We start from the raw sequence: 14,511 nt of genomic DNA on the forward strand, positions 1-14,511 counted from the left end.
TGGAACCCTTTAGATTTTTCCACAGTTGAGAAAAAGGCTCCTTTATGTGAATAGAGGCTGATGTGGTGGGAGATCAGAAGATCGTAGCTTTAAACGAAAAAAAAAAGGTGGTTCTGTTTTTAGAAGTCCCAGGGAAACAGGAGTGAGTGTGTCGCTATATTTTCGGCAGGAGGAAACATGAAAAATGTGTTTGAAGAGGGCATGAGGGCGTCAGGTGAGGAGGAAGACATTGAGTGATTTTCCACCCTGTCTCCGCTGCTTAAATCAAACACACCTTGTGCTTTTTTTTTGTTGTTTTTTTCCTTTTTCAGGTTTGCAGACAAAGATGGCCCTCTGTGTACTGAAACGGTTGAGTACAGATTATTCTGTGGTGACTGATGGTCTCAGGATAGCCTTGGGAAGAGGGTTGTATAGTCTCTCATCAGCTCCATGGAGCTTAACTGGGAACTGAGACAATATGGTGAAAATAGCAGGAGCAGTCATTGCCCCCGTACAGCCAGATGATGTCAACCACAGGGAAGGCCACAGTTGTAAACCTAGCAGTTCAGCTCGGCTGGTTTACATCAGGCCATTATAAAGACAAACTGTGTTTTGGTTGCTAATAGCTTCTGGATCGTGAGCGCTTGGTTCACATTCTGGGTTTCAAGCTATTTTTGTCAAGTCTGTTTGTTCATTTTACCTACTAATCAAAGCCAGAAGTTCTTCACACAGCATGACGATGTGCTGCTGTGAACAGAGACTTTATTATTCGGCTGCTGTATACCTTAGGTGTGTTCTCATCCTTTAGGATGCCAGCCGTGTCCTCACGTGTCTAATGAAGAGGGTCTTTTTTTTTGCACCAACATTACTGAGGTTTATTCCCAGGAATTCCTCAGAAACGACCTTATAGGAACAGGAGAAAGAGGTCAGTGTGCAGAGCTGTCAGCGAGAACAGACAGGGGAATAGAGAGGATGTGATGGACAGAACACTAAAGGACGGGGGAAACGGAAATCAGAACCGGCTGCTTTAGCCCATGACATCACTGTTTTCCTACCATTGCATGAGCCTAATGTTTTAGCCATGTTGTATTTAAAGTACACCTTGTTTGGTCGACTGGTTTCCTGATTGGCTTGGAAAAATGTATTGTGTTACACTCAAGATTGTGTGTTAGACCAGTATTTGACTAATCGGTATAATTCAAAAGGAAACCACTGTCTGGTTTACTCAGCTGAGATTTCAAAGTCAAAGAGCCGAGGTGTCCAAACTTTTCAGGTTGAGAGCAAAGCAACTTTTTTTCTGCATTCATGAAACTTGGTTAGACTGCCTGTCTTGTTGAATTTGAAAGAGACTGGTGTATTTTCTTATAACCGAAGACCAATCATGTCTAAGAACCACGTTGAGGCTCCAGACTTCCAGGAATTTCTCAATTTCTCCGATCGTCACTCAAAGGTCTGTCTGTGCGCTTTTGCGATGATTCAGAGTGGAAGTGAGTGGGCTGGCTTGCCTCACGGTAAGATAATCAGCCACTTACACAAACTAGCATGAACTCTGAGTGCCAGGTATGGATTCCAGGATCCTGACTCAGCATCGCTAATAAATCTACCATAAGTATATCAAAAAAACTGTGTCAAGTTCAACGCAATAATATAATCAATAATTATTAATTCTATTTGGAATATTTCCTATCCGGTAAACTGATATAGCATTTTATTCCATTAAATAAGACTTGTTGAAATAAGAAAAATGATGTATAATACAAACGGAAACACTGCATCTGTGTTGTGTCAGTGAGTTATCTCAGTAAAAACAGCAGAGATGGAGTCTTCCCAAATCACAGCGAGTGTTTTTGATCCTGATCCTTTTTTAATAAATGGTAGATACATATTTTCATTTCTCTTTTGTCATGTTAAAGCCGCATATATTCTGGAAGAACCTAATAAAACAGTATTTTAATATTCGGAAACATCTTAAATTAAATTCAACCAGCATCACAATAACTTTGACCTGCTCTTAAATCTGTTACGTTTAAATTATATACTGATTATATCATCCAGATGTTCAGACTGCAGTGACAAACTGCTGAGTTAGAAAGCTAATAAACCTGAAGCAAGTCAAAATCCTTACCAAGATAACGCAATAAACTAAGAGGTCAGACTTTCTTCTGTTGAATAATTTGCTTTTACGTTTGCCTATTTGCCTATGGATAAATACAGAGTAAAGAACGCAGAGTAAAGAACGCAGTGCAGCCTTTGCATCGCACTCAAATCTCAGCTGGGTAAAAGTAAACTTTACATAGCTGCTCTGCTTGCAGAGGAGTAAATATTGCTTTTATTTAAACATGTACAGGAAGAGTCTAAAGCCACAGACGTATCGTGTTTGGGGATAATTTTTTGCAGAAAGCGGCTGTGACCTGAGGTAAGTTAATTATTGCAAGGAGAGGTTGCTCAGAGTTGCCTGAGGCTAATTTAAGAGAAACTTTCTTTTTAATCACGAGAGAGGAAATTGTAAAACATGGTGCATCAACATTTGTTCAAGAACAAAAAAAATGTTACTTCGTTTTTTGATTACTGGCTGTTGAGAACAGCAGGTTTTGTGTTTCAGTAACATGATCCTCGTCTATATTCAGTTTCGTCGTAGATAGAAAATGGAGAGTTTTCCACATTGGGAGCCTTAACTGCAGGGAAAAGTTTTTAAAAAAGACACAATGTCTGGCATTGCAGCATTTCCACCATGACAGCTTTTTAGTAAAAAGAATAAAATATTTCCCCTTTGAAATTAATCTGGACTGTGCACACAATGTAATCACCTCTTTTTTCCAGCTGCAATCCATTAGGAAGCAGTCATTTCAAAGTGATGCCTCTGTAACATCAAAAATTAAAGCCCAGTTTTAAATATTTACCAGAATATGACTATTCCCTATGGTATGATAATTATTCATATTGTCTTGCCACATTTATTTTTATTTAAAGACCTATTTTTGCTTTGGGATAAGTTCTGTTGTTGCCACAACATCAACATTTGCCACAACACCTCAGGAACATCAGTGTTCCTAAGGTGCCTGTCCTGGCCTGTTTACATACCTGTTCATCAAGGAGGAGGCCTGGTGGAGCAAGTTAATGTGCGTTTAGCTTGGCACGATATCATGCCCACATTAAAAGCATTTTTATTTTTTTTTCCCAAATTGGCAGAACAGTCCAAAAGCTGGGCGACTCGGGCAAAGTGAGGACGCAGACTGAGAGGCATTTATTCAACTCCACAGGTGCTGCTTTGAAATGTTGTGTGAGAGAAAACGTAGTCTCGGGGAACAAGATGTACACTAACTCCATCTGTTTGGAAATTTGCCTTGCATGTCAGGGCAGTAATGATTTTAATCTTGTAGATTAAAGATAAAATTAGAAGCAATTAAAATATTTCGTGGCAACAAAGTAGAGACTTTCTGTCTGGAAACAGTTTTTTTAAAACATGAGAGCAACAACAGTTTCAATTCTTGTTCTGACAGACAATTTGGAATAAATGTTTATGAATTTCCTTATAAAAGTTTTAGTAATAGTCTAACGCAACATGCATGTTGTATATTTATTGCATTATGCGACCCGTTCCTGCAGAACAGTTTGATGTGTCCAGTCTGGTCATTTTGCTTCTGTGTCTACAACCTGTGGTTGTTTCTAACAACCACAAGATGATGTCATCAGATGATGACATACATTTTTTCTCAGTTTAACATCCAGGGGTTTCATTCTGCATAGCTTCATGGATAAACATGTATTCTGAGTTTAAAATATTTGGACTCATTTTACAGTCGATCAATCCTGATTTTCTCACAAACACGGATGGTCATCTCACACGTTTAAATTTGCTTAAATGTGACCAGTATCTCTTTTACATCATTCAATAAATGATACCTGAACATTTTTATGATTTTAAATTTCTCATAAAGCTTTTCCTGTATTATGTTCACTTTGATGAATTCCTCAAAAAACACAGAAACCGTGACTAGATTTTTTTTTTAAAAGTAATCTAAAGGGATAAAGTAATCTTGGAGGGATTACTTTATCCCTTTATCTTTATATGGAATATTAAGGTGAACAGCCCTCATGAATTTCTTAATAATTTCATAAGACTTTTTCATGATTTGACGCAACTTAAGTCGAGATGCACAGATCAGAACTTTGTTCTCAGTGTTTAATCTACTGTTATGTAAAGCATTGATGTGCAGCTGCTGATTTTAGTTGAATCAGATTTCTCTTGCACTCTCACAGCCTAAATTCACAACCAGTATGTTTTGAGATGTAATTAAAAAAACTTCTTTTTTTTTTTTAAGTAGCCTTTTACATTGGTGTTTTTTCCGACTTGAGTCCATGTACGATTTCTCAGTAAATCTTCACATTTTATTCCTAAGGGGACAAAAACACCATCTAATTTACCCGGTGGCTCTTTTAGCGTGCTGATTGGGTATGACATACTGTATGAAACTTTTAAAAGTGAGAAAGAAAAAAAAAAACAGTACGATCCCACTTGATGCTCTGTTGCACTCATTCTTCCCTGTTTTTGGGTCACTATTGTTAGGTGCTTTCCAATGGCTCCAAGCAGGTGATCCGGCCAGGAATGCACTCGGCTCTGCCTCTGGCCTTTCAGGGCTAATCGAGCATGTCCTGCTGGGTTTTCTCTGTACCGCTGCATGAGGCAGAGCCAACATTGTCAGACTGCAGCATTATTCTTCGGAGTGAAGTGGGATGTTTGTGAGAAGATTTTCTGCTTTTTCCATTAGGGCTGCATATCAAACCTGGATCCTCTGTAGAGAGCACAAATCACTTCACTTTTGTTTCAGCAGCGTATGGGTGTGCAGTTCAAGATATCTGTAGGAAAAAGGTATTCTACTTTTCCATTTCCATAATCCTGAATAAATGGGAGAATTGGGAGGAAAAAAAAACACATATTTTTCTCATAACAAATCTCTTTAGACTTTAGAGCCAAAACTCAGTCGGTGCAGGGCAGAGAAATGCCTAGAGAATGAGGGTTGGTGGAGTGTTGAGCAATCTGTTATGTATTTTGGCCAAACTGACCTTCTCTGTTGTCACTGGAAGTTGAGAAACGCTGTGATCTTCTTTATAGTTTGGAGCCGCTCACAAGGTGAGGAGTTTACTCGATTGCCAGCGGATGTCCCTGCAGGGAATATTAAACAGAAAACAGGCTCCTTCTGCTTTTCACCTCTTACCATTTGACTTTTATTTCCTTGAAATCCTCAGATTGTCTTCCTTTGCTGTGTGCTCATAGATTGATCTGTCATTATCAATCACAACAAAACATGAGGAAGTTATTTCCAGGAACTAAGTGTTTAGTGATTATTATATGAAGAAAACCAAACAACAGACACACAACCTTTGAATGTATGACCTGAATTTAGTGTGCGGTGTACGTTTTGCTTCGGTTCATGTTCAGGCTTGAGTACTATTCTTCTCTGATAAGAGCCAGACATGATGCGGTTGTTTTACATTCTAGCAGACAGTAGAGGAACGGGGGTATGAGAAAGATTTTGGGACTTATTCATCTGTTGTTGTGACACGTGCTCTTTGGTTGCCAATGACGGAAGATTCATGTTGACACTCCAGGACTAGTTTGGGTGTAGAAACCCAATGAAGCGCGACATCACAAGCACCATCTGCACTCTAGAGCTCCTTCCGGATTGTTACAAGACTCTTTTACTGCACCGAAGTAAAGCAAACAACTCGTATAAAATTTGAGAAGTGAGCTTTAATAGCTGAACCGCTGACATTAATGTTAACTCAATCAGTAAGCCCTTCTTTATGTAACATTGTTAGTCAGCCCACGTATTAGAGGACATGCAGTTCATTGGGGGGGATTCACATAAAATTTGTGGTGACAGTTAAACAGGATATAAAAAATATCCACTGAGCTGCTCATCCTTTCAGTGCAGTGCCATAATAGCTTGCCCTGGTAGTTACAGCCACACAATTTTGTGAAACTATGTGGTTTTATATATTTCTTGGTTTCAGCTGCAAAAGCATTTTATAACAATTTCTATTGTTATAATTATCCATTTCTCCTAAACAAGGAAGTCCTTCGTTGTCTCAACACATAACACATGCTGTACTTGCCCTGAGTAAAAGTAACTCTTAACTTTATCATCTACTGCTTTAATGTAACCTCAGGAACAAAGTAATGAAATGTCCAGACACAAACAATTTATCCACCTCCTGACAAACAATACAAATCCTCATTTTTGGCTGAATATAGATTTGGTCATGTTGAGTTAATTGATCCAAACATTTTTGAGAACTTATGTGGTCAACATGCAAGGTCAGTTCAAGGTTGGTTTTCAGGACAGCTGTCTGTTTTCTCCAGCCAGTGCAGTACATAAAATTAGAAAAACAAATGTAAACAGGCAATGGCTCCATATCCAAAGGTTAAAAACTTCAATAAACTCCACTTCAGAGTTATCTCAAATGTAAAAACCCCCCAAAAAACTGCTAATCTTTATTTTGAATAAATTAGGTCTTCATGTTAGATGAATTTCTCAGTAAGTGGAACAGATTTATGAGGCTATGTATTCAGCCATACCCCTCCTCTTCAAACTCTGCCAAGTTTCTATTCTTCAGTTGTGAAGAAAATCATTCATTGCGTTGGCCTGTAATGATGACGGCTGTCTTTTCATAACAGGATGTGGATGGGAACGGTGTGGCCTCCTAAATCTGCTCAGATTTTCTCTGTTCAGATGTGACATCGGAGTGTCCAACTAATTCCCCAAAACTTTATTTTTGGGAAATGCCTGAGTTTTTGTCAAGTGGTCTGCCTCTTTCAGCAGATGTTTCTTCAGAGAAATTGTAGCCTTTTTGTCAGGCTTATCAATCAACTTTGTCCCTTTCTTCTGAGAGGCTTTACTGTTCCTAGCAATGGACATAAAAATGAGACTGAAAGGGGAAAACAACACAATCTGCTGTGCTGGAAATTAACTGACTTTTCTTTTCTTTACTGATGTTCTCAGACCTTTAGACGTAATTGAACTTCGTTTGTGGAAATTTTGTTCTATTCATCCAAAATTAAAGTCTTTTAGAATTTAATTGCATATGCTTTTTTTTCTCTGGTTCTGTTTTTCAGTTGAAGCAGCTGGAAAAGGCGGCAGCAGCAGCTCATACCTATTTTCAGGCCAATCCAGAACACGTGGAGATGGGCCAACACCTCGAGCAGTACAAAGATCTGCAGGGTGTAGAAGAAAACCACTTTGTGGACCGGGAAGCCCGGCCGCATCAGGTAAAAGAAACCGTCCTGATGGTTGAGGCTTTCCTCCTGTCTGCTGCATCTGATTTTGAAAGTAAAGCTGCTGTGGTTTTACAAACAGCCTTGACAGAAATGAACCCTCGAGTTTTAGTGACTGGAAACTCACTGAGGCCTTCAGTGATAAAGCTTTGAATGCCAAAGGGTTTTAACTCCTTATTCTGCTGCTCCACTTCTTCTTCTTCTTTTGTGGCTTAAAATCAAGCAGTACCTTCTTGAACCTTTCCTGTTTGCAGCTAATTACCCCAGTGTGTTATATTTGAAAACTAAACGCATACGTAAAAATTGACAAATGTAACTGCAGATGAAAAGATTACACTCTTCTTTACGCTTGATGTCTTAATGCACAAGTTAGATACTGCTGGCATTTTACTTGAGAGTTCTTTATCACAAGAAAATGTACGTTCTTTAAAGCATAGCTTAAACAAACGATAGAAGCTTCAAGATTTATCCTCTCCTGTTCTCTCTTTCTCCTTCCCTGTGACTTCTCTGTCACAGCAATCATTCACAGCTGCAGTAAAGTTATACGACAAAGGCGACTATGAAGGAGCTGTGACTCTGTTCGAGGATGCTCTGGTGGAATACTACAAAGCTGATGTGGAGTGTCGGGCATTGTGCCAGGGTCCGCAGAAGTTTGAGGGCCACGACCATGTACGCTACCGCTACAGCCTACATGAAGTCGTGTCAGGTAAGACAGGAAAAGTCACAGAAAATGTATCTACCTGGTTTCAGTTTCAGTGCTACGTTTAAATTTTAGTGCAAACATAAATATTTATTATTGAGCGACCGACAAAGCCAGTGTATAATTCTGCTTATGATTTTCTCATTCATCTTAAGTAGGTCAAAATGTATTTATCAATATGTATGTACAGTTAAAATAATAATCTCTTTGTCCATCTCTTTAATCTCTTTGCTTCAATTTGGACGTCTTGGTAATAAAAAAGATGACTTCTTGTCATCTTTACAGACAAAAGAAACATAACTTGAATAATTTGTGTTTATAGCTCTACTAGATCGGTCCAATGTCTATAACTTTTTGTGAATCTATGTTATAAAGCAGTATACTGAAGTTGGAAGTACAGAGATTAGGCTGTACAGTTTTGCACATGTTCCAGATGTGCAGCTGTCAAAATGATTTCAATTTATAGTCTTTAAGGAATAATATAAGTGGTCATTACAAAGAACGGCTAGATTACTCGCTCAGTGCAAGTCTTCTGCTTAGTTTGGGTGGATTAGCTTTGCTGCACAGTTAGCTCTGTGCTTTGGTAGATATGCACTATTACTGTCTTCGACAGACCTTGAAGACAACTTGACCTCAGGCCAGGAAGACAACACAAATACATTTATGGACGCAGTAGAAGATGATTTTCTACACCCAAGTTTTTCTAACAATCCTGTGTTCATTTGTGTTGCTGCTCAAAATAAAATGCGTAAATAAAGAAAAAAGCGCCAGCTCTTGTATTGCATGTATTGAGTGTGGTGCTTTTAAAATGTATTCAGTTCACATTTTGTAAATAAAAAATGCTGCTAAAAACAGACATCTATGTATTTGATTGGGATTTTATGTGGTTGGCTGGGATAAAAGAGCAAAATAATTGGGAACTGGAAGGAGACTGAAAATAAACTTTTCAGTTTGTTTTACGTACTTGAGCCGTCCATATGCAGCTCGTCTGAGTCAATATTGAGTAGAAAAATGTTTCTCTTTAATGTCGGCTGTTGGGGTATGTCTCTACCAGCTTCATGCATGTAGGGACTGATTTGTCTTTTTTTTTGTTTTTTCATTTTTCTTTATTAATGGAGTTTGGGGCAATGTTGACCTCCAGAGTCTTTAGAGGGTGAAAGAAACTAATAAAAATATTTTTGTCCTCTTTTATCTTTTCATTTATTTTTACTGTCTTTCTGTTATCTTGTGTTTTTTTCTCTTGTTCCCATTTGGACATATTTTCAAAATCTAATGTTTCTTTTTAGCAGTTCTGCTTTTTCACTTTTACTTTTGCTTCCTGCGTTCTCCATCCCAGTCAATGGGACGTGTGTGTTTGACGAAAGTCAGGCCATTTTCTTTGGAAGCTGAGGCAGGTTTTTGTGCAGTAGCCGCTGCCTAATTGCTGAGTGAGTGTTTTCTGACTCTCATATGTGTGGTCGGATTGAGTAAACATTAAAGGACAGCTAATTCATTTTGGCCAGGCTTTGTTTTACTTAAAATGAACAGATTATTTTCCATAGCGCTGCACCAGCCGATTCTGTGATCATAATGTTTATATGTGTAATGATGTATGGATTTGGAAAATCAATCTGCTGTGTGACTTGGATGAAACTAGAGAAGGATTTAACAGAACTGCTTCCGTCTGTATGTGTTAAAATTTCTGTGTTTGACCTGAATCCCGTTGCGGCTCTGCGTGACTCAGGTGTGACCTCTGCTCCTCTGGGGTTTCCTGCAGAAATTTAAACATCACAGCCTTTTTGTCTGAAAGGAAAATCGTGCTACAGCTGTTTCAGAGTGACTTCATTGCACATAAATGCTAACAACACGTACACAACTGCATGCTGTCATTGCTGGCTGTCTTCTCAGTATACAGCATGAGGAAATGATAAGCAATCTGCCAAATCCTGATTCTGCAAAGGATGACCTAATGTCAGGTGCTGCAGTCCCCATTGGAGCAAACTATTTCATTTCAGACTCTATTGCCACCTTATGGCCTTGACTGCTTCAGGGTGCATGAACATCAAAAGTTCACATTCACATTTGTAAAAGTTTCCAAATCCAAATTTCTTTTAGCATAATCCAAAGACTAACAACATTTGTTGCATTTGTTGCAGATCACTTTACTCAGGTTTTGCACTGTGAACATGAGTGCGTCCGAGATCTCGCTACCCGTCCAGGCCGCCTCTCCCCCATGGAGAACTACCTGCCTCTTCACTACGACTACCTTCAGTTTGCCTATTTTAAAGGTGGGATGTTTGTGGTGTTTGCAGTCATTTTTCTGACAGTCATGTGTTGACAGAAGTGATTAAATTGCATTTTGATTTTGAGGTTCTTGGACATGACAGCCATTTGCTTGAATGTAAAGAGGAGATATTATTGCACACACAGTTCATGCATGCAGATACAAGCAGATAAAGTTAATTTGCTGAGAATTGAGAACCAGTAACATTTTCAGATGTGTGTCTCTTTGGATATTTTATTGTCTTTAAGCAGATTTGTTCTATTTGGTAGTCCTGATAGAAACCCCTCTGAATTGTACATGGTTGGACTTAAACTTTCACCTTGAAAACACTAAACCATCCAATGGTATATTAGAATAAATGGTACAATTTTGGGTATTGTTCTTCAAAAATATTGCATCCTAGGAAACAATAAGAAATGAGAGGAATCTCACAGTCAAGAGGTTAGAAGCAATCATTTGTATTAAAACTACTATTTTTTGTCATCTTAAACATTTTTCTGCTCTGCAGCCTCAGTCTGTTTTATTTGACTCAGCAGCAGTGGAAGTTTTAAATCACTCAGCAGTTTTTCTGTTTGCCTTATCAGCATAGGTTTCCATAAAAAAAGTTTCTGTTGCAGCTCAAACCTCCAGACTTTAAAGTAACCTGCAAACTGCAGCTGACAGCAACAAATAAACTCCATTCGCTAAAGAAGAAAGTTCTGTATTAACCTTTCATCTTCACAGCAGAATAAAGAAACATGGACCAAAAGGTGTCTGATATTTGATTTGTATTTATGAAAAAATCTGTATGCAGTGCAAAATTGCAAAAATGGCAGTAGCCTATTTCTTCTCTTACGAATCTATTGACTCGTTTGTACTTGCATGCATGGTTGTCTCTGTACAATCAATGCTCAATTTTATTTTCTTTGTAATATTATTTTCTGAATGTTAGCCGTGTTATGTCCTAGCATGCCAAAATACTTGAGAATTCAGTCCATTTGCAGTAATATACCAATAAATACTAATTAGAGAGAAATGTTGAACTTTCTTCCAATCTCTCTTGATGTGTGCAGTCAACAGGCTGGAGGAAGCACTGCAGTGCGCTCTGACCTACCTTCTGTTCCACGAGGGAGACGAGTTTATGGCAGACAACGTGGATCACTTCAGAGAAATCCTGATGCATGACAGCACCCCACGAGAGGTCAGGAATCTGCTGAGTCATGTGAGGCTGGGTTACATGCAGGGCTTTTTCTGCCATAATCCAAGAGCACACATTTTCAGTCTGAAAGCAAGACTTTCAGACTTGCTTTCAAGTATGAAAATGTGGGTGCATTTTCAGACTGAAAATGTGCTCTTGGATTATGACAGAAAAATTTCTCCATAGGTTTGGCAGCTCAAGGAAAGGCTGGACAGAGTTGATCAAATCAACAGTCTGACAGTGTGTAGCAGAGGCTCATAGGTTTGGATTTGATATAAAGTGTGTTTCAGGTGAAATTTATTGCTTGAAAGATCGACGTCATCATGAGGATTTTAGGAAAAACACATGAATCAGAGTTACTTGCTCAAGACGCAGCAAAACGTCGTTGCGTTAGGGAAATGATGAACAGATGTATCTCAAATTATTCATCCATCCAATGTTATCAGTCATGTGTTTGGACTTGGGGGAATAGAAGACGGAGTATTAGAGAGAATCCCTGAATGCACAGGCAGAACATCCAAACTCAAGCAGAACGACCAAGACTTGAACCGAGGATCTTTTTGCTGCAAGGCCACCATGCTAATTCAATGTAATTTATATTAGTAATTGCATTCAGATAAAAAAGTAAGAAAAATATATTTCAAGTGTTTATTTTTGTTCATTTTGACGTATTATGGCATACAGCTTCTGAGACCCCAAAATTTGGTTCCACAGAAAATATTAAAGTTAAATTAGCATCTTTGGAAAGCTTAGCAGCAGAGGGAAGCATGAAGCAACGCTGACTTTGGCTTTAATGAAACCCAGTGGACCAACATTAGCAAATGATGTGGCTCTTCAGATCAAGTTGAAATGTAAATACTTCACACTGGACCTCAAGCAGCTTGGACTCTGTGCCTCTCTGCTCTTCAGCCAGACTCTGAAACTTGAACTTTGTATGATTTAACAGCAGTCCAGCCTAGAGAAATATATTTCCTGTGTCTGGAGCTCAGACTTTGCATGACGATAAAATACTCTGCCTAATGGATGATGCGCCATTGCAGCACTGACATGTTCCAGTGCCCAAGATGCTAAAATCCACAAAATGTGAGAGGGATAGACGAAAGAGACAAGAAGGAAAAATTTGGATTTATCAGCTTGGATAAAACTAAGTATTTAACAAACCTATTACATATTGTATTTTGCCCTCATTTTCCTTTCTCCACATGCTTTTAAGTGATTTTGTTGTTGGTACCCAAAGCACATTTAATTCTCCACCATTATCGTACAGCTAAATGGCTTAATTTATAACAGACCATAGCCTGGCTTGAACTTGAAACACAATCAGGGACAGGCTGAGTGAACCTATTAACTAATAACCCAGAGACTAATCTTAGAAATGAATGTGTGCAGTTTGAAATTATCATGTTTTTTTTTTTTTTTTTTTATAATCCCATCTTTGCTTTTGAAGTGCATCTGAACACTACATAGAGTAAGGATAAGTCATTGCTACATCTACAAATCATTCGCAATGTCCAGAAATCTGCTCTCTTCTTAGTGAAGATGGACTGGAAAGAAGCCCTGGGAATGCTCCAAACCACAATGATGAAAGGCAGATAAAGACGTTATGCAGGAAGTGAGGAAAGACTTGAGGGGAAAGCTGACAACCTTTTGTAAAAAGACCACTTCTTGGCCGGAGTTAAAGGTGGCTTTCCAAAAATCTGTCAGGTTGGTCATCAGTTAGTTTAACTAAAAAAGACTTAGTCCCCTCCCTTGTTGCTCTCCCAAATATTTAGTCTCTCTCTAGAAAAAGTCTGTTGCTCATTAGAGCAACTAAGTTTTCCAGCAGAATGTGTGACTGTCTGGATAACATTATCAGAAGCTGAGATAAGGAGGCTAAAGCTTATATATGGGCTTATAGTTTCCTAGCTTTCCCATTTTTCACATTTTGTCAGTTTACTTTACATTAATTGCCCTCCAGCCTGCCTCCTCCATGCATTCCCTCCCTTTCCTGTCTCTGGGAGATCATTTGTAGGGTGTCAGGGCCTGGCTGAACATGCCTCTCCGTCCAAAGGTCCTGCTTTCAAAAGAAAGGAAAAATGGGGGTAGAGAGTCTGCATAAGGTCTCTGACACAATCTTCATGCTGTTTTCCAAAGAATAATGGAAAAGAAAAATGCTGCAGGCGGTTCAGATTTTTTAACAGTCCTCTGGGAAAAGTTTCACTCGTTCTGAAAGAGTTTTTTTTTTTTTTTCTTGCTGCAGTAATGATACCATTTGTTCATGTGTTCATGTGTATTTACTTAGATAATGTTTCAATTTTAAACCACATTTAGGCACCAAGGAGCAACTTTACATAGATGTATTGCACATGTTATGAGTGTCTTTGAGGTTTTCTTGTGATAAAGGTGACCTTTCTACGTTGTGAATAAGTTCATTTAAATTTAAATGATTGAGACATGGTTGAGATGTTAGCACTGGTAGTGCAATTTTATTTTATTGCTAAACAACATAAGAAAAAACTTATACTGCTACTTTCTTGGAACCAGTGGTCGGAAAAAGTTGGCAAAAGTCTCATCAATGCTTTTAGTTTTTGGAACAAGGATCCATCACAACCCCTCCGTAATATCTTTTCTATAGTTTGACTTTGATGAATTTTCCTCTTTCAGTTACATTTACATGTAAGTTAGTCAGAAGAAGAAAAAAATCTATTTCTTTTGTTTTTCTTTTGCTCTTGGAAAACTTACCATAGATGAAAATATTGCCAAACATGTACAAGCAGTGACATTAAAAGGTCCAACTCTCTTTATCAATATTTAATAATTAATCACTGTTCTTTCTTTAGATTCAGTATATGTTTAGTACTCTAGTTACTTTCTAATATTTGCATAATTGTGACTGCTTATATATTTGTAACATTCTTTAATTTATGCAGAAATTATTACCAGACTCTGTTTGTCTGTAGGAAGCTGAACGTTACTTGACGAGACACCAGCTGGAACTGGAACTCCTTCTAATGGGCAGCAAAATAATGGGCGTTGACTTCACTGAAGGGGTGAGTTAATTTTAGCATAGTAACATTTGTAATTTAGATCCTTTTCTTGTCATATTGCTTTTGATCTTTGAAGCACGCCATGAGTAG

At 38.3% G+C, this 14,511-nt stretch overlaps 1 protein-coding gene across 1 annotated transcript in view; it reads left to right on the forward strand.

Moving 5' to 3' along the window:
* Positions 1-14,511, forward strand: part of p3h2 (prolyl 3-hydroxylase 2) — a 46,030-nt gene that overhangs the window by 27,728 nt on the left and 3,791 nt on the right. The window contains exons 2-6 of the mRNA XM_055049738.1: positions 7,097-7,249; positions 7,772-7,961; positions 10,091-10,222; positions 11,271-11,398; positions 14,335-14,424. Coding sequence (XP_054905713.1) covers positions 7,097-7,249; positions 7,772-7,961; positions 10,091-10,222; positions 11,271-11,398; positions 14,335-14,424 — 693 coding nt within the window. The remainder of the gene's footprint in view (positions 1-7,096; positions 7,250-7,771; positions 7,962-10,090; positions 10,223-11,270; positions 11,399-14,334; positions 14,425-14,511) is intronic.

This window comes from Poeciliopsis prolifica, unplaced genomic scaffold (genome assembly GCF_027474105.1).
Source record: "Poeciliopsis prolifica strain line A6 unplaced genomic scaffold, Auburn_PproV2 SCAFFOLD002, whole genome shotgun sequence".
Classification (NCBI taxonomy): domain Eukaryota; kingdom Metazoa; phylum Chordata; class Actinopteri; order Cyprinodontiformes; family Poeciliidae; genus Poeciliopsis; species Poeciliopsis prolifica.